Source organism: Motacilla alba, chromosome 14 (genome assembly GCF_015832195.1).
Source record: "Motacilla alba alba isolate MOTALB_02 chromosome 14, Motacilla_alba_V1.0_pri, whole genome shotgun sequence".
In the NCBI taxonomy this organism is placed as follows: Eukaryota; Metazoa; Chordata; class Aves; order Passeriformes; family Motacillidae; genus Motacilla; species Motacilla alba.
Window position 1 is genome coordinate 10,788,175 of NC_052029.1, and position 18,590 is coordinate 10,806,764.

The 18,590-nt window shown below is 42.5% G+C and overlaps 1 protein-coding gene across 1 annotated transcript in view; it reads right to left on the bottom strand.

The window, feature by feature from the left end:
- The window catches only part of PRKAR1B (protein kinase cAMP-dependent type I regulatory subunit beta), a 93,098-nt gene that overhangs the window by 2,905 nt on the left and 71,603 nt on the right, over positions 1 to 18,590 (bottom strand). The window contains exons 9-10 of the mRNA XM_038150990.1: positions 16,567 to 16,688; positions 22 to 103 (exon numbers count right to left, since the gene is read on the bottom strand). Of these exons, the coding sequence (XP_038006918.1) occupies positions 22 to 103; positions 16,567 to 16,688 (204 nt within the window). The remainder of the gene's footprint in view (positions 1 to 21; positions 104 to 16,566; positions 16,689 to 18,590) is intronic.

Below are 18,590 nucleotides of genomic sequence, written 5' to 3' on the forward strand. Positions count from 1 at the left end.
CGCTCAGCTGAATTTTCTTACCAAAATAATCTGATGGACCAAGTCTTCCAACTTCAACGTACTCCTCGTTGTCGGACCTGCGCTGCAGGACGGAGGCTGTGCCCTGGGAAGAGAAGGGCAGGGAGTCAGCTGGCTTTGCTCAAACCTGTTCTGATTAAAAAAGTATCCAGGCCTGAGTATTTCCTTTTGCATATCACACTCCTTCCTAACACATGAATGAAAGGAATTAAAGGATTAAAAAAAAATAAAATCCGTCAAACAATTTCTCTGTTTTGAATTGTTTGGATGCAGACATATTCAGCTCATAAAGAGGAGAGGAACAGGACAGAACCCAGGAACAAAGTACATCATGCTTTAACATAAATGTATGCTTTAATATAATTTTAAAATATGTTCTTTGTGGATGCAGAACCTTAGAGAGAGACACACAGAAAAGATTTACATTAAAAGAAATAAAAAGGCAATTTTCCCAGTAATAATCTTGGGACACAATTTTGTAAGAGCAACTAGAGCTTATTCCTCACCTGACCTTTTGCTGAAATGGGTGGCAAACAACGTTTTCAATGCTTGCTGTAACAAAGGGTGATTTTTTTTTTAGGGGCTTTGTCCGCTCGTGGCCTGTAGTGATCTGGACACCTGCGAGTCAGTCTCTGGAGAGATGGAATGTGCCTTGTCTCCACTACCCTTAATAACTGCTGTACCTGACACGTGCTAATACATGTCAAAACTCAGTTACAATCTATTTAAACCTTCAAAGAGTTTTACATGCAGAAATATTCTGACCTGGAGGAAATCTTAAATTATTGTGGCATAAAGCTTTTGTAGAGGAACAGAGAAGGTATCTGCTTTTCTGGAAAAATTTACAGCAATGTATGAGAATATCTTCTGAGTCCAAACCAAAAGCATAGGGAAAGGCCAAATGTTAACAGATTTTGATTTTAACTGAAAAAAATAAACCTCCCTCCAGTGCAGAGTGTTCAGTGAACATTCACTGTCTGCAAATATCCTGCCTCCTTCCACCAAAAGAAACTTGTGCACCTCCAGTAGGTAAATTTTCTTTTTTCTGTCAAGAAAAAAAAAAATCCTTTTCCTTGGTAGAACTAAATTGTTCCACCAACACTGCAGTTTCCCAAGATCTTCCAGTAAATCTGCAAGGGCATGAAAATGCAGAGATAGTGTGATGAGCGTTGTTATTCACACTTGCTGCAGCTTTCAGAGCAGACCCACATTCACAAGCAGCATTCTCAGAAATACCCCACACAGGGAATAATGCCTGCATCCATCCCTCTCTTGCCAAACTTTGGATCAGGTGCAGCTCCGTAAATTGATGCTGTTCTCATTGCTTCTCCAGTGTAGATGGATTCAGCTTCAGAGTCACTTCCAGCCCCTGTCCTCCTCTCATCTCCATCTGGAGCCTGGCAAAAACTGAACCCCTTGACCTAAATAGCTGCCTGCAATCCGTGTCTCCAGATCCTTTCCCAAAACTCATTTTTTAAAAAATCTTTTATTACAGATGTTTTATTACATAAAACAAAAAAAAGTCCCTGAAGTATCACTGTGACCACCCAGGTCAAATGAAGAAAGGATTCAATTCCCCACTGCTCACCTTCAGCACATTGCTATAAAGGTAATCACAATATCAAGCAATATTGCTTTCATCTCCCTGAGTGTCAGCCTTTATTGTGGCTAATATTTTTCTGACAGGGTCCATGTGATATAGGACTCCAATAAGTCAGCCTTCTGAAGCAATTTCTTCCACTGTTCCACTACAGTCAGCCTTTTTAATCCAAGAAACACCATATCTGCTGGAGAAGGACAGATGTGTCTGGCCTCCACAATAAACACTTGGCTTGGCAGGATAAAGCAATGCATATTCCAGATCCATCTTTTTTCCACTCTTGTTTTAACAGTCACATAGGCTTTTCCCGTTGCCCAGCGAGAGCAGGTCTATCTCAGAGCAAAACAAGCTTCCTGAAGCCCTGACAGAGAGCACCCAGATGTCAGCTCTGATTACACTGCTTGGCCCCTCGCTGCAGCAGCCACCAGCTCCACAAGTACATCCTGGAACATTGTCAGAGTGACCTTCAGGGGAAGGCTGTCCACCCCGGGAAACAAAGAAGATGTTTTTATAATTGCCTGTCTGTATCACCTTCGCTTTGTGTCTCTTATCTCTGGAATCAGCACTATTCTGACTGTAGTAGAGGAGGAGTCCAGTTGTAGGTAAACAGTGTAAATGGGGCAAAAATAACACAGAAATAAAATAATAAAGAACAAAAATAAAATATTACAGAATAAAATAATGCAGAGTAAAATAATACAAAATAAAATATTACAGAAGTAGTCCTTCATTACCCATATATCTGATAAAGTTGTCATGAATTCAGTTTTGACCCCTACCCTTGCCTTCATCCCAAGTTTTGTGGCTGTTTTTAATTTTATTTTACTTGTCACATACTTCTGATAGAGTTTTTGATTTTTCTGTCCTTCTTGTGCTTTAGGATCCCCCACCTCCCACAAATGATAGGACTGAATAAATCCTCTGGGCCCTGTCCCAGGAGGTAAGGGCATTATCTAACAAGGGATCAGGGGCTCATCACTCTCACTCCCAAATGCATTTTGTCTCTATGGGAAAGACTTCTCCTTAAATGACACACAAAACTTGGCAAGATGAATCTCTGAAACAAGCTGCATGATCCTAGATTTGCAGGATCAGGCTGCTTAGTGCTGCTCAACTTAAAATGCTGCCTTGTACACTGATACCCATTTCAGCCTCCTACACCACCAAGCAAACCCTACTGAGCACGAGCTCGAAGGCTGTCAGGAAGGTTAACACCATAAAATAAATCAGCCCTTTGTGATGACATTAAACTGAAGGCAGACAGGCATGTCTTTCTGCTAGCAGACACTTGGGAGTGAAATTATGGTCTTTGGGGGATCCAGGAATATTCTCTTTCAGTCACTGGGGAGTGCCTGTATTCCCAGAAACTGATAGCATTAACCTTCTCTCCTCTGCTCTGAGTAAATACAAGCCTCCTATTGCAAAAACAACAAGAGTAGGAGTTCCCAAAGCACTGTGCCATCAGCACCTCTCTGCCATCCTCACCCCACGCACCTGCCTGCTCCCTCTGGCACTGCTCCGGAGCACTGCTGGGAGTGTTTATTCAACTCCTTCCAAATGCTTCAGCAGTTTGGTTTGCAAAAATTTATGCCTTAGATATGGCACCATGATTTAAGATATAAAAAATAAATTAAGGTTTATAATCCATGAGCTCCCATCCTCTCCAAAGTAATGAGATTTTGATAGATGTTTCACTTTTAAACTCTCAGACCCTACAGATAGATGAGGGAGACATTCTACAGTGTGGCCCATCTGGATCAACACTGGGATTCCCAGGCCTTATCCTGCAGATACTTACAAGCACTAACTGCTTCAGGAGCCCTGCTTTTATGTTTAAGTATGAATCCTATAGCCAGCAGTTGGCCTAAAGAGCCTGGCTACAAAAGGCAAGTATGATTCATGGTGCTAAAAACTGAAATCCTGTATTTTTTTCCTCAATTCCAGCTCAGTGGATCAGATGGGATCACTCCCAGGCAGCACGAGGCAAAATGTGGCAGCTCTTGTTGCTCCTGGATGGGACAGGCAGTGCAGGATGGGCTTCACCAGGGGCAGGGGGTGGGATGAGAAACCCTGCATGTTTTAGAAACTTTTTGGTTTAAAAGTCAGGCATACTGATTGTTTGGTTTTGTTGGTCTAACCACCCATTTTAAAGATATAGCCATCAATAAAAAATACAGTGAGGCTCCATCTGGGATAAAGGATAATTATTAAAAAGAACACGTTATTAAAATCATAAGAAAATAACTTAAATTTTCATAATCAAGAAGTTACAACTTTATATTTCTGGTTTTATTTTGTACCTTTTTACTTACTACTTTTTCTAAAAAAAGCACAGGTGATGTTTTTTCCCCATGGCCTCGAAATGTGACATTTTTATCCTAGTTTTGTGCTTAGAAAGTTTTCCTAGCCTATTTTATTTTCCTCTTCACCACCCAGCACAAAGAGCAGTGCAGTGTATGGAATGAGAGATGGAAAGGTCAGGCTGATCATCTGTGATTGCCATTACCTCCATCAATGGCAGCTCTGAACATACCTTTGCTCTTTCTCACTTTGTTAACCCGCACACTCCACAATTCACACGTTCAAAAGATAAGTTTCCCCTCACTCCACAACCACACCAATCCTCATTAATGTGTTGCTATTAAATCTTTGCACAGTTACTACAAAAGGAGAAGGAAGGGGCTGTGCAGTGGCACAACACGCTGCTGCTCCCATGGCGAAGCAGAGGGACTGGATAGAGCTGCAGCGGGTCTGAAATGAATTAAAAGATCTGTCACGCAGTATGATTCTGGGAGGATTTCATTTAATTGCAGGCAAGATGAGGTTTGTGGAAGTAATATATTTTATTAGATCCACAAGCAGAGCTGGAAAAAGGGATGAGAGCTCTCGGGCACATGTCTGTCTTCAGGTTGCCTATTTCCCCAGGTAAATCTAATAAAATCCACCATTCTGTCTACAAACACTGTCTGGGCCATGTTCCTGCATGATAACAGCTACAACCATATTAAGTTGCATCTTATTTAATCATATCTGCTTCCTAGAGCATCTCCAAATCTTTAACTTAATTTAAGGAGAGCCAAAAGCTCAAAATTTCCTGGAAATTCCTGGGAGTTGGAACTAATTGATATTTAAAGTCCCTTCCAAGCCAAACCATTCCACGATTCTATGAAACAGTGATTGCCTGGTGAATCTGGGAGACCTGTCAGCCAATGCTTCCCCCTCCACTTCAAAACAGGATCATACAAATCAGTTCAGTTGTCTGGTGTGAAACCTCAAGCAAATTTAGTCCAGTTTGGAGAACTACCCCTTCTTGGCTCTCCCTCCTGATGAGGCAGTTTTGATGGTAGGAACAGGCTGCCAGAGCAGCCCCAGGTTTTCACTGACTGGAAAAGTGGTGGCTGTTTGCTCTGCTTATCTCAAGCAAGTAGGTTCTTTTCTGCTTCCATTAGAACTCACTATAAATACAGCACAAGGCAATGCCCAAGGTAATGAGCTGCTGAGAGCTTTTGAGAACAAATGTGCAATATTTTACACATCCAGCTTTTTTAATTTGGTTGTGACTTAGTACATTCGGAGTTGCAATGATTTCATGGAATTTTTCGGAAGCCAGCACGTTGAGAATGGGGCTAGGGTTAATAATGCAAGGTCAAAGGAGCTCTAAAGGCAATGTTAGAGTAACAAGCTCTGCATCCTGATACTCACCCAGTCTCCTTTAGAGAGCAGTGCTGCCAAAAGCACCTTTGCACTGTCAGTGATGATCACTACGTTGTCAATATAACATTCATCTTATTGGCCATCATTCTCAGCAGCACATCAAATTTTAGCAGAGATGGAAAGCACCTGTCACTGCCCAGCTGGCAGAGGTCCTGGACATCATTTCTACAGCCACCACTGATATCAAACAACCCGCAGGCTACTGTGTGTTTTATATCACACCTGCATCAAACTGCCCTACATATGCCTGGAGTTTTCCCAGCTCTCTGCTATTCAGACATGTTTATATTAGTTTAGGACTATGGGTTTAGGAATAACACCCAGACCCGGGAGAGAGGAACAAAGCTGTCTAGAGCAGTCACCAAAATAGCCACAAACATTAAGGTACTTTTAAAGACGACAATCAATCATAAGCCAAGTGTAGCTTAAAACAGCAGAAAGAACTAAGCCACAGGGCATTTCCTAGGGATATACAGGAGGCCAGGGTTAAGGCCCAGACATGACTACACCCAGCCCATCATTAATCACCAGGAAATGCCTTTGTCTTGATCGTTCAGTATTTAAAATCATAGATGTCTGACACGGGAAAACCTTTTCAGTCATTTTGTTCATCCTCCTACTGCAGTACCTCAGACAATCTTTCCCTTCAATGTTTCTTTGATAAAGCCTGCATTAAATCTGTGCTGTACCTATGTATTCCTCTTGAGGTAAAAGAAATGCTGTTATTAAATGGAAGAAGTCAAGATTCAGACAGAGAGAGGCCAGTAAACACAGTTAAAAGCCAAAAGAAATTGTAGCAGCTGCAATTTGCTTTGTGCATGGAGACCCCTGCAATACTCAGTTGAAATAAAATGGGTTTTGCACAAAGAAGTAAAAAATGGGATTTCTTGTTTTGTTAAGCCTTTCCTGTTGAAAGACTTTACAGGAGCAGAACTTTAAGTTTTATAGTACATATTGACTTTAAATTCTTGCCCTTGAGCCACAGCCAAGCTACCATCAGGCTAGACCACGCAGGTGTCCAGTAGAGGCATATCCACATGTTGGGGGACTCATGACTTCATCATCATCACCATCATCATCATACCCCATCATCAGACAGAGGGACACCACAGCACCTCTGCCACAGTAGTGCCACGCTTCTTCAAACCACCAATTGCCAACTGGGACTGGGAAGCCTGGGAGCGAGGGGATGGTGACAGAGGAATAAGGATACCAGCTCTGAGCCATGGGAGGAACCCCTTGCCTGGGGTCTGATCCCCCTTGGCTAGTTGTCCTGGCTCCATGCCCAGAAAGCTGGGAAGCCATTGCACCACAGCCTTTGGGGTTCCTCTGCATTTTTGTCTTTACTCTGTTCTGGGATTTTGGTCACCCCTTCCACTACACATTCAGTCGCCTGTTACAGGGGTGACAAGAAGCAGAGCTACTCAGTAAAGGTGGGCTCAGATGTTGGTTTTAATGAATCATCTCAGGGATACTTGGCCTTGACTAATCAGTAGCTTCTGTGGGAAAACAACTGAATTAATATTCATCCCAGTGCCAGATTTTAAAGACCGTCTGTGCCAAGCGCTGTGGATTATTGGCAACAAGGCCCTGTTTTCCTCCCTCAGACATGTCAGTGTACAAAGCAATAAAAGTCACAAAGGGAAAAAAATGTTGCATTTTAGAGATTCTTTCTTTCTACAAAGCTAGCCATTATCTTGCCTCTCTCTGAAGCCAGGAAACGTCCACTGAGTCAACATAAAAGTGACTTTATAATGGGTTATTCATCAACTGTTCATATTTGTGACTGACCTGACAGGGCTCATCTCCTGGAAGCAGAGAGCTACCACCTACAGCCAGGGCAGGGGTGAATGTATGGGAGAGAAAACACGAAAACAGAGCTGAACCTCCCTCACCCTGCCCGCAGAATCCTTTCTGGTGAAAATCGTTTTTAGCTGTTAATGCTGTTTTACGGCCCAATTACTCCTACCACCATCTGCTTCTTTGTGAAAACATTCTGTAGATGCTGAAGTAACCAGACCAAGCAAAAGGCTGAGGCAGACATTGTCATTAAAGTCTCATAACTAATGCTGTGACCAGGGCTGGGAGAGCAGCTGTGGCCAGCAAGGGCAGCAGCTTCTGAGCAAGAAATAAAACTTGGAGTAAACTGGAGGAAGGAGAGAAGAGAGTTTATCACAGACATCACCAGGAAAATCCCCCATGGAAAGCTTTCTTTGAGTCCTTTCAGTTGGTGAATCTTGTGTGTTCAAAGGACCAAATTCTGAAATTCAGAAGAAAAAACCTCACAAACTCAAAATTGCTGCATCCTGGAGCACACTGAGAAGGGTCTTGCATGCTCCAGAAAATCCACACTGCACAGCTAATGAAGGAGCCCTAAGGGCTATATTCTTGCAGCAAATCTGCAGTCAACTTAATGATATCTTTGCAGAGCAGGGACTAAGGAACAGCTTTAACATGATCCAGAGAAAGGGATGAACTCCAGCAGGGACTGGGAAGTTCTCCATTTCTCTTTCTCTAGGTTGAGCACCACTGTGTTTCAGGTCTTGTTTACACTGCGGTGTTTTTGCTTGAAGACAGAGGAGCTCCCAGCTCCTGACACAGCAGATGCCTCTAATGTCAGTTCAGATTTAACATGCCTGGGGCCATAAAGTTCTTGTTCACCTTGACTAAGTGCCTTGAATCAGGGCTTGTGAGCTCAGGCTCCAGTGCCAAAGGAGCTTATGGGGATCCTGAAAACCTTGAGGGGTAAACAGCCTGTGCTGCTCTCCTTACTCCCATGGAGAGGCTTTTCATCCCCTGTGAACCTCCAATGCTTTTGCAGACTGCCCTGGTAGGAAGACACTACTTGTCAGGATTGAAGAGCACCAACCATACCCTAAAGTTGGTATTAGCTCAGGAAGAATTCACAGGCTGCTTTGAATACAGAAAAAATCTTGCACTCTGATTTTTATGCAAATTCAAATGGGGCATGCATATATTAAGAATGAAACTGTCAATTACTAACTTTGGGGTTTACTTCTCTGCACACCAAATGATTTCCCTGATTTCCACATATCCCATCGTGGTACAGGGCCAGGGCGTGTCTGTCATTCCAGCATAAACTTCAATTTTATGGGTTTACAAATCAGATGTTTTAAATTACCACTGAATGAGACTAGAGAACTCCTACACAAGTTGTCATGTCAAAAGTGAACCAGGGAAACATTCATACTTTTTTTTTTTTTTATGCTGGGTATAGCATGTGCAAAAAGAGGCTGGGAAAACTACTTTTAAGCCTTTGGGAACAGTATGGCTGCACTGCATCCTCCTGGGAATTGTGCTTCAAGATGTAGGTTTATCAATATCCCAAAGACAGAGTAACACAGCAGGTCCTGTGTGTACATGGTGGTGCTGACATAAGCAATGTCCTCACTCCCAGTGTCCTGGAAGACCACCAGCACATCACTCCTCAGCTGCCATTTCAGCCCTCAGGGACTGCTGATAGCATCATTCCTGGGACAGCTTTCATGTTAGAGCAAAGGATCAGCAGTTCTAGGGCTACTTTCCAAAAGAAGACAAATCCTTTGAACTATGTAGCCAAAGACACTGCAAATATTCCTTTAGCCAGTAAATAATCTTGGGTTTTTATTATTTGCCAACCTTTGATTTATGAAAGAGACCTTTCTACAAAAACAAGGGAAGAAATCAACACATTTCTGCCAATACAAGTGCAAGTGACTTCCACAGAACCTGCAGTATAAAATAACACCCATCATTTTTGGGTGGTAATGTTTAACCTGAAGGAATAAGGATGGTCCACTAATGATGGGGTGCTGGCCACAGGCTCCCATTGTTTCTCTGCCTTAGACCTTCTATAAACAAAATTATGAAAGTCCTTCAAGGTGTCTAATTCCCATCAATTGATTTTTCAGGAATTAAGAACTATTCCAATTTTTGTGCCCTCTGCTTCAGATCACACCATGCAACAAGGAGGTTGCTTCACACACCTCATCAGAAGGTGTGGTGAGAATAAAAACCCTGTGACCTTCATGAGATGTTCATGCAGGTAAAGAGGAATGAGCTGGTTAAAAGGTTACATGTAATATAGACCACAGTTACTAAAACCCTTACAATTATTTAATTATAAAATTATTTATCTCATACTATATGGAGGGGCCAAATCCAGGTGAAAACTCTTTTCCATCACAAACTATTGGCTGTGCGCATTGCTTTTACACTGTTTTCCTTTCCATCAGACCTCTTTTTCAAAAAGACTCATTTTCCTAATAAAAAAGCCATCCGGCATTAATGGTCTTGCAGAAGGATGAAGCAAGAGGACTTAATTCTGGTTGTGGACTCAAGAGTGAGTCATGACTGGGTTTGACAGTATTTTTTAACTGTACATTTTTAAACTATTATATATTATTCTCCACTCTCTGGGTTCATAGCAACTCAAGGCATTTACATACAGTTGTCCTGGTTTCTTCCACAAATGAGGAACGAAATCTGCAAAGCTTTAAAATAGACTAGAAATAGTGGCTAATCTGAAATTTCACAAAATTGTTAGGAAAATGCTCCCTTGTACATCACTTCTGAGGTTTTGCAGAATTCACCAGAGGTGACTGCACTGCAGTGGTTATTGGTGGGGCTGGAGAAAGAGTTGGAAGGAAAGGCCAAAAGCTGCAGTCACTGACAGGTCCTCCATGGCTGGTGGGAAGAAGAAAGGGAGCAGCCATTTGCTTCCTATGAAACATTATCCCATGGATATGCAGCCTGACCCACTGCCCATGGAAGTTAAATTGAGTTTAACAAGAGCTGGACTAAGCTGACATTTTAGTCTCTTTGACTCAACAAAATACTTCACCTCCATCCCTGTCAGGATGGGACCCAATCACACACCCAAGTTTCCATCTCTGATGTCAGCTGGCCATTACAAATGGATCCTGAGCACGGAGGAACTCTGTGGCATGGCCAGTGGAAATGCTGCTGCCCCAGCACAACTGGGTGATATCAAGAAAACTGAACGTCCCCTTCCTGTAAGAGCTCTGTGGGAAACAATGTCTGTGCAGTTAAAAATAAGCAGAGTACAGAGCCCTGGTGCCTGCTGGCACTGTTTATTCAGGATATTTTGTTTATTGGGTACATTAGGAGTCGCTGCAGACTGCCTTTGACAAACATTTTCGGTATCAACAAAATCCTGGTAACACTAAGCAGTTCAGATTTGTAGCCTTTGAAACTCCTTTTCTAGACAACATTCATCTTCCTAATTAATAATTAATCGCACTGTGTTTTAAAGAGATTATCAGGTGTGATAGCAGAGTGTGCCTAAGGCAGTGACTTCATTATCCCTATGGAAGGAGTTTACTTTGTAGTTCTCCTGCCTGTCGCAGGGGTAGGTGCCAAAGGGGTCTCTCTTAGGTTAGAAAGTCAAAGAGCAACGATTTAGGGCAGGAAACAATTGGGCTATTATTCTTCTTTTTTTCTTTTTTTTTCTTTTCCTTCTTAAGGAACTTTTAAATCATAAATCTTCAGATGCTCGTTGTGTAATTTAAGACTCAAGTCGAGTTTTCCTACAGAAAGGCCCAGTTCTGTGTAGGACCAGGTGCCCTTCCGAGGTTACCATGGCAGGAAGAGTTTACAAACACTGTTCCACCTACAGGCTTTGAACTGCATCTGTGCAGAGACGCTCCAGAGCGTGCCAGGAGTGTCAGCAGGGCTGGAAACACTGATTTCACCTACAGGACACTATCTCAAGTACACTCTCATCAAGAACTCACAGCGGATCCTGCCCAGACCGGAGCCAGTTTGTGGCCCTGACTTGAAATGTCAACAGCAGCATGGAAGGAACAGCCCCCACCAAGGACTACTGGGCTGTTTCCAATGTGATCAGCCAAGGATAGTGCTGGAAAAATAATCATTACCAATCAATTTCACTCATTTATTTCAATAAGGCAACCTTCTGCACTACCACTGGGGTTTTTTCTCTTATTGGTTGATTCTGCTATTCCCATTGCCTGGTTTCAGTAGTGACAGATATCTATGCCTTTTCCCATTAGGCTTTTCCTCACCTTTAAGAAGTGCCATTAGGATTGTTCCCACTGATGGGGAAACAGGGAGAGCAATGTTCTGCCCACAGGTGAGACTGAAAATCAGATGCCCTGACCATGCCTCCTCTCTAAAAAGCAGGATAATAAGGAAGAATACAAATCCCCAGATTTTTAAGTGCTTTTCACAAAGGAGTTGCAGAGGAGTACTCTCTGTAACTTACCACAAATCTTCAATTAAATATACTGGTTTTTAAAGCTAAAAACAAAAATCCAATGCCAAACTCCTTGATACCATGGGTCCATTTCTCCTTGAATTGTGTCCTGTGAATTATCTTCTATTTTTAGGTCTTTTATTTTTAGACTGCTGCATGCGATTGCTGGGCAGCTCAACCAGCTATTAATTGCAAATGTTTTACTTCTCATGCAGATTTATTTCTATGCTTTCTTTTTAGACCAACCTGTCCTGGGAGCAGATGACAGGCTGTACACTTAAAGGGCAGCCACAAGCTGTGCTCTTCAGGTTCACCCTGGCCCTGTCAGAAACCTTTTCCTGCTCTCTCCTCCTCCACCTGCGCCCGTTTGTGTCTGTGCACACATTTTTCTTAAACCGTGTCAAACTTTATGACTATTAGGGCCATATGGCAGCAGCTCAGCAAGCTCTGAGAGGGCAGCTGAGATTCAGAGAGTCCCCGAGCACAGCGGGCGAGTCCCGTGACAGGCTGGGCGCGCCGGACACGGCGCTCGCTCGTGACAAGCGATGCCAGTGATCTGGCAGGGGAGGGCTGGCAGCTGGAAATCCCAGCAGGCTGCAGGTCCCTGTGTTTTTGGCAACTGCCTTATGGACTTCGAGGTACCGTGCCACCCAGCCAAGCTGGAAGCTGAGCTTAAGAGAGTGGTACATGATCATAACCGCTATTTTTAATGCTATTGTCGCTACCTTTCTCAGTAACCTAGACAACAGCAAAAACCTCTTTTCTTTCCAGTTTCAGAGCACTACTACACTGGTTTGAACTCCTGTTTGAGCTGGAGTCAGTGGCAAAGCACAAGTTGCGAATAAAACCAGCCTCTGTTCAACTGGCATTTCATTTAAAGGGACTTTTAACTCCACAAAGCTCACATGCCTTTGCATCCACCACTTTAAAATGCTGGCTAAAAATATTTGCCTTATCTGAAGTCAGATGAATAAATCCTCCCCACTGCTGGGTACACAGTGTGGCAGTGCACGACACAACTGCAAATTTATTTGTTAGAAACCGTACATCTGTTATGATTTACGCTTGCCAAAATATAATTCTTTATGGCAACAATTGTTTCATGGTGCTTAAAGTTTTTCACCTCTGTGCCAGGAATCTCATATGGGATAATTCCATGACCTTGGAATCCAGCAGATACATTCCACATCTGTCTGGTCTGGGAAAGCCCGAGTTTGTTGTGTGAAAACCATAGTGGGAAAGTAAGACCTGGAAATATCTGAAAATACAGAAACTGCAGGGCTGCTTCTTTTTTTTTATTTATTTTTAATTACTAGTTTCAAGCGCAGTAAATCAATCTCACAGAAGTCGTTACTTTGCTTTTATAAGCACACATTCACTTCTGAGCCTATCTTCACATTAAGGAATATGGTATAAACATTACAATAATTCTATCTCTGGGAAAAAAAAAAACCCACAACCTTTAAATATTAGAACTAAATCTTGTTGAAGGCTGCTTGATATTTAAACAGAAAAGAGCCCGAACTACTGCAAGTAAACATCTTACTGGTGCCTGTGAAGATTTAAGATGGCAGAAAAACTGTAGCTGTCCTGGAATCTCAGGGTATACACTTTTCTCATTAGACTTTTTAGCAAAAAATGAACCATAAACAGCTTGGTGAGCAGTGAACTTAAAAAGTTCCGGTTTCCTGTGATTCTTCCCTGTGCACATTTTCTGTTATTCTAATAATTTGGCTGAGCTCCTGCTGCAGCCTCGCTTTCCAAGAGGCACTGCAGCATTTCCATACACACAGCCTGCACCTCAAATAACCTGCACCCAAATAAACTGTGCAACACTGGAGGTGAGAAGGTGGACAGAAAGCCATGACGAAAAGCTTATAGTAAGAAATACAGGGAAAAGGTGAATGTGTTTGCTTGATAGAAGGGGGAGACTAATTAGACTTATCCATACTAACTGGGATGATATTCCTGGTTTAAAGCAGGAATTGCTGTTCTGATCATCTCTGGGGCTATCAGTCTCCCTTTCAAAAGGTTTCAGTGGTTTCTCTTCAAGCTGCAAATCCTGAAGGTGCCAATCCACTCACAGGCTGTGTCCTTGGGCAGGACCAATGTCCTTATAATGTCCCAAAGGGGTGGCACACAGCAAGGCAGCAGGGCAGGCTAACCAGAAATGAATGACTAATTCATGAAGTTCAACAATTTTAAATGCATATGTGAATCCTGGGTGCCTCAGAGAACCTATTATGCTAAGAGTCCCAAGATTCCCCTAGGAACCAGTGTCTGGGATGCACCAAAGCTTTATTAACTGATAACTGGTTTGTCTAAAGTATGATATGAATGATCACAGCTTATGATAAATCATAGAATGGTTTGGGTTGGAAGTGACCTTAAAGATCATCTCATTCCATCTTCTGCCATGGACACCTTCCAGTAGTTCAGGTTGCTCCAAGCCCCATCCAAACTGGCCTTGAAGACCTCCAGGGATGGGGCAGCCACAGCTTCTCTGGGCAACCTGTGCCAGTGCCTCACCACCCTCACAGGGGAGCATTTCTTCCTGATATCTAATCTAAAGATACTCTCTTTTGAAGCCATTCCCCTGTCCTGCCACTCCAGGCTCTTGCAAACAGTGTCTCCATCTTTCCTGCAGGCTCCCTTCAGGTGTTGGAAGGCCACAGTTAGGTTACCCTGGAGCCTTCTCCAGGCTGAACAATCCCAGTTCTCTCTGCCTTTCCTCCCAGGACAGGGGCTCCATCCCTCTGATCATCTCAGTGGCCTCCCCTGGCGAGGGGACCCCAAAGCTGGACACAGAGAGCAGAGCAGAGGAGCAGCATCCCCCCCCCCCCGAGTTGCTGCCATGCTGCTTTTGAAGCAGCCCAGGACACAACAGTCTTCCTGGGCTGCATGGAATGTAAAATGAGTAAATAAAAAGGTAAATGAGTACCTTGTCCAAAAATCATGTGGCCAAGTTAGCTTTGTAGTACTGGACACGCTGTGCTCCAAAAGAGGCTGCATTTTAGTGATATATGAAATGGTTTTCTGCACATACAGCAGCCAAACAACTTGGCTGCATTTCTAGTGGTTTGGATTAGAAGACCACAAACATCAAAAAGCATATGAAAGAAGCTAATGGCTTTTCAACATATTGTGACAACAAACCAGCCAAAACTACTTTCAAGCAGGTTGTAGAATAATGTGTTCCTGGTGACTTGCAGCAATTTTTCCTACAGAAAAGCTTAAAATCAAAGATGTGAACTCCTGTAAAAATCACGTTTAAAATACGAAGCTTAAACTCTGTATAAGCAGGCAGAAATACTGCTGCAGCACAAGAAATAGTTGAAACTGGATATTCATTCTTTAAAGTTAAATAATATAGGCAATTTCCAAAGTAAGAAACTAAGTCAGATTTGCAGTGGAAGAGTGAGGTGAGCAGGTACTTTCTACAGAATGCAGTGTTAATGCTTTTCTACCCATTCAAGTCTTAACAGCTGTTTCAGCAAGAGAGGGAAAATAAAGGCCCTTGGTAACTCTTAAGCAAGCTGCCAATTTTCCACATGGGATTCAATGGCTAAGAAAATTAGATTTTCCTAGTCTCCTGCTGCTGCAAGGAATAACAGCACATTCAGAAATACTAGCAGCAATATAAAATTCCATATTTCTGAAAAAAACTTCTGTTTCCTAAATTTTTCTCATATACTAAACATCTTCTTAATAAAAAAGATTCCCTATCTAATATCTAGGCTCATTTATTCTAACACTGTTGTTATGATGGGGCACTGCTTGTCACATATTTAAAGTTCCTGAATAGTCTCCCTGTATGATAGACAGGTGCAGTTACTTGCACTGACAATTTTGTGAGCATTGTAGAAAACCTATGTTCATAAATAAAATACATATTTTCAGCACTCAAGAGGAAGGAAGGCTGGAATTTTAAATGTCAGATATTGATTATGAACCAAATTCTAGCTGCTTTGTATAGAGGCACCTGTCCAAAAATCCACAGATAAAGAGCAAGCAAAGCAAAGCCTGGGATGCATTCTGTGTGCATGCAACTGGATCCCAAGGCTGCACCATGACCAGCTTCTTACACCCCTCTGGCCCACCTTCTCCCACACTGAGGGGTTCCAGTTCCCTCCCAGTTCCTGTGCCACCACTGGAACTCCTTGCTGGTCATGTAACACCTGGCCTGGTGTGTGCACTGGAGCTGTCACCACAGCCATATGTTGGCTACTTCTGGTCTGCATATTTGCATAGGAACACTCACAATCCATAGACAATCATATCCCAATGCTCTCCTGTTATTCAGTCTGAGTCTCTCTAATTCCCCTTTGTAGCTTGTTATATCACAGTGCCTCGGTACTTGTGTGAGATACCAGGGATCCAAATATTTATGTCAGAGAGGGGGGGAAACCCCGTCAGCATCTGTTTGCAGAAGTGAGATGGTGGAACTGAAGTGTCAGATAATCTCCCAAAAAGATGTCAGCATTTTCAGCTGCCTGACAGATCTGTCTGCCTGTGTCAGAGTAAACAAAAAGATGGCTCAGCCATTAGGACTGAGTTTAAGGCAAAACAAAGAACAAATTATCCATTTTCTGATCAGGTCTCCTGCTCCAGTTTTCAGATGTCCATTTGTGGCAGCCCCTGTAAGCCCCTTTGGGAACAATGATCAATGCACTCCGTGGTTGACCAGCCCTGCTGAAGTATCAGAAATCTGGAACTAGAAAAATCTCCCACAATAAACAAACCTTCAAACAGTAAAGACACCAGACACACCTTAAAATTACTCTGCATTCTCAGTTTACTGGAAAGAAGATTGTCCCACTTAAGACAATTCCATGGAACTGGTCTCTGAATTCATTAAAATTTTGAGTAGGTCTCCTGGTTTAAGTGGAATTAGATTTATGCTGAAGTAAGAGATTGAACTGAACCCAAATGTCTTTAATACAAAGCCTTGATCTTTACCAGGAAATGACAGAGCTTATCAGGTTGCCAATCTTACCTCTGTAATAATGAAGAAGTCATCACCCGGCTCTCCCTGCACAACAATCTTTTCTCCATCTTCAAACTGGACAGGTTCCAGTGCATCAGCCACTGTCAGCCTCTCCCATTTGTCCAGGGACTCTAAAATATTGAAGATCATAAAGCTATATTATAAAAACACTCCAACTTTGGCTGAAGATTCATATCTAAACTGACAGCTCTGCCGTGCCTGGTTCTGTTATAAAAGAAACATTTCTTTCATCCAGGCACTTTGCACGAACCTCCAGTTGGGAAACATGAATGTATTTATTCATTGTGTCTTAGCCATCAGTAATCACCCAGATAGCATTCTCAAAAGTTGGACAGGAAAAGTTGGCTCTGGTTCCTCACTCCTGTGATCTGATCTGCGCTGCCCTGGCGCTGCCACGGCCTGGAGCAGCTGAGGAGCTGCCTGGAGATATGGGAGCACCCCAGATTCCCTCACCACATCTCACACCAGCTGTCAGGACAAGTCCTGCAGTGTTTTCATCAGAGCTGCTCCCAGTTCCTGGGGTGGGTGATGCAGAGTGTCCATCTAAAGGATGGGTGAGACCACCAGAGCCAGTGGCCAGACCCTGGTGGCACAAGCAGGAGACCAGAGGCATCCAGGTTTATGGATGTCTGAAATGGCACCTCTTCTTCATTTGCCAGCAGGGTGGCCTGCAAAGTGTTTTCCTTGTCATTCCTTTTCTTAAGGGAGAAACATTATAAAACTTTTAAAAAAATCCATAATTAAAAATGACAGTTTTGTTTTAGGATTAACAGAGCAAAAGCAGCCTGTGATAGGGGTCCTCATCACCCACCTGCACCTGCCCCAAATCCCCACCATGGCAAGGGACAGCCTGCACAGGGCACATCCAGGGCTGCTCAGTGTCCTCCCCTGCCTTGGCTAAGGGATGGATTCCACCTGTCCTGCCCTCAGGGAGGAGGTGCCACCTGTGTCTCTCTCCAACACACATTTGCATGAGAATTCAAGAGAGTGAATTGTACTTGAACTTTTGTACTTTGATCAGATTTGACTGAAAAATTACAGGTTTAAGAGTTATTAAAAGCAACAGATAATACCATGATTTAACCTTCACTGCCTCAAAAAGCTGGGCTGAAATTCATGTCCCAGAGCTCTGCTGATCCCTACTCACTATGAATTATTGAACTAATGTATGTCAAGATACAGTTTCTGACACCAGGATTAGATGTGTGCCATTCCATCAGACTTTGGTTTCCCAATTTTTTTTTCAAAATATTGCTTAGAAGGATTGTGTGAGGGTGAGAGGAAGTTCCTTAAAGTTAAAATGCCTTTTGGCTGAGCTCAAAAGGACACTCTGAGCCTGGTAACAAAACCAGACCAAAGTGCTCAAAGCACCAGAGGTAAGTTTGGAGTTGACTGACACAGCTTCATGTTTTTATGCCACTTTCTTGTTGCTGCTCGGGAAATTAATTGTTTCTAACATTTTCCCCACCTAAAGCACTTTCCTGGTGTGTTTGTGACCTTTGCTGCAGAAGAACTAACGTCAAAGAACAAGCCCATATTGTCAATGCAACATTCAAAAACTGCTCTGTTTGATTGAAAATAAGCATAAAACTCTTTCATACAGACTAGAGAAGACTTTTTCTTTTCTCTTTTTTTTTTTTTAAGAACTCAGTAATTAACAATGAAAAGAAAGAGCCTCTTGAAACTTCTTCAGTTGGCTTTATGAAAAATTCAAAGCTAATTCTAGCTCTAGTCACGAAGTGTGTCTCTTTTGTCTAAGGGAACTGTACCATTACAAATACATTAGTTAATAAATCTTGCAAACAGAGCATTATATAGAATATTCTACAAGTTTTAGTTGCAGAGTTGAAGTATCAGATAAATTAGACCACATGCAATTTTTTTGCAATGCCTAAATTGTACCTATCAATTCACGACTTTATATTTAATTAAACTCCAGAAGAAAAATTTAAAAGTATCACTTCTTCCCTAAGCAACTACTGATAATCTAAAAAAATCCTTCGATTTTTAAA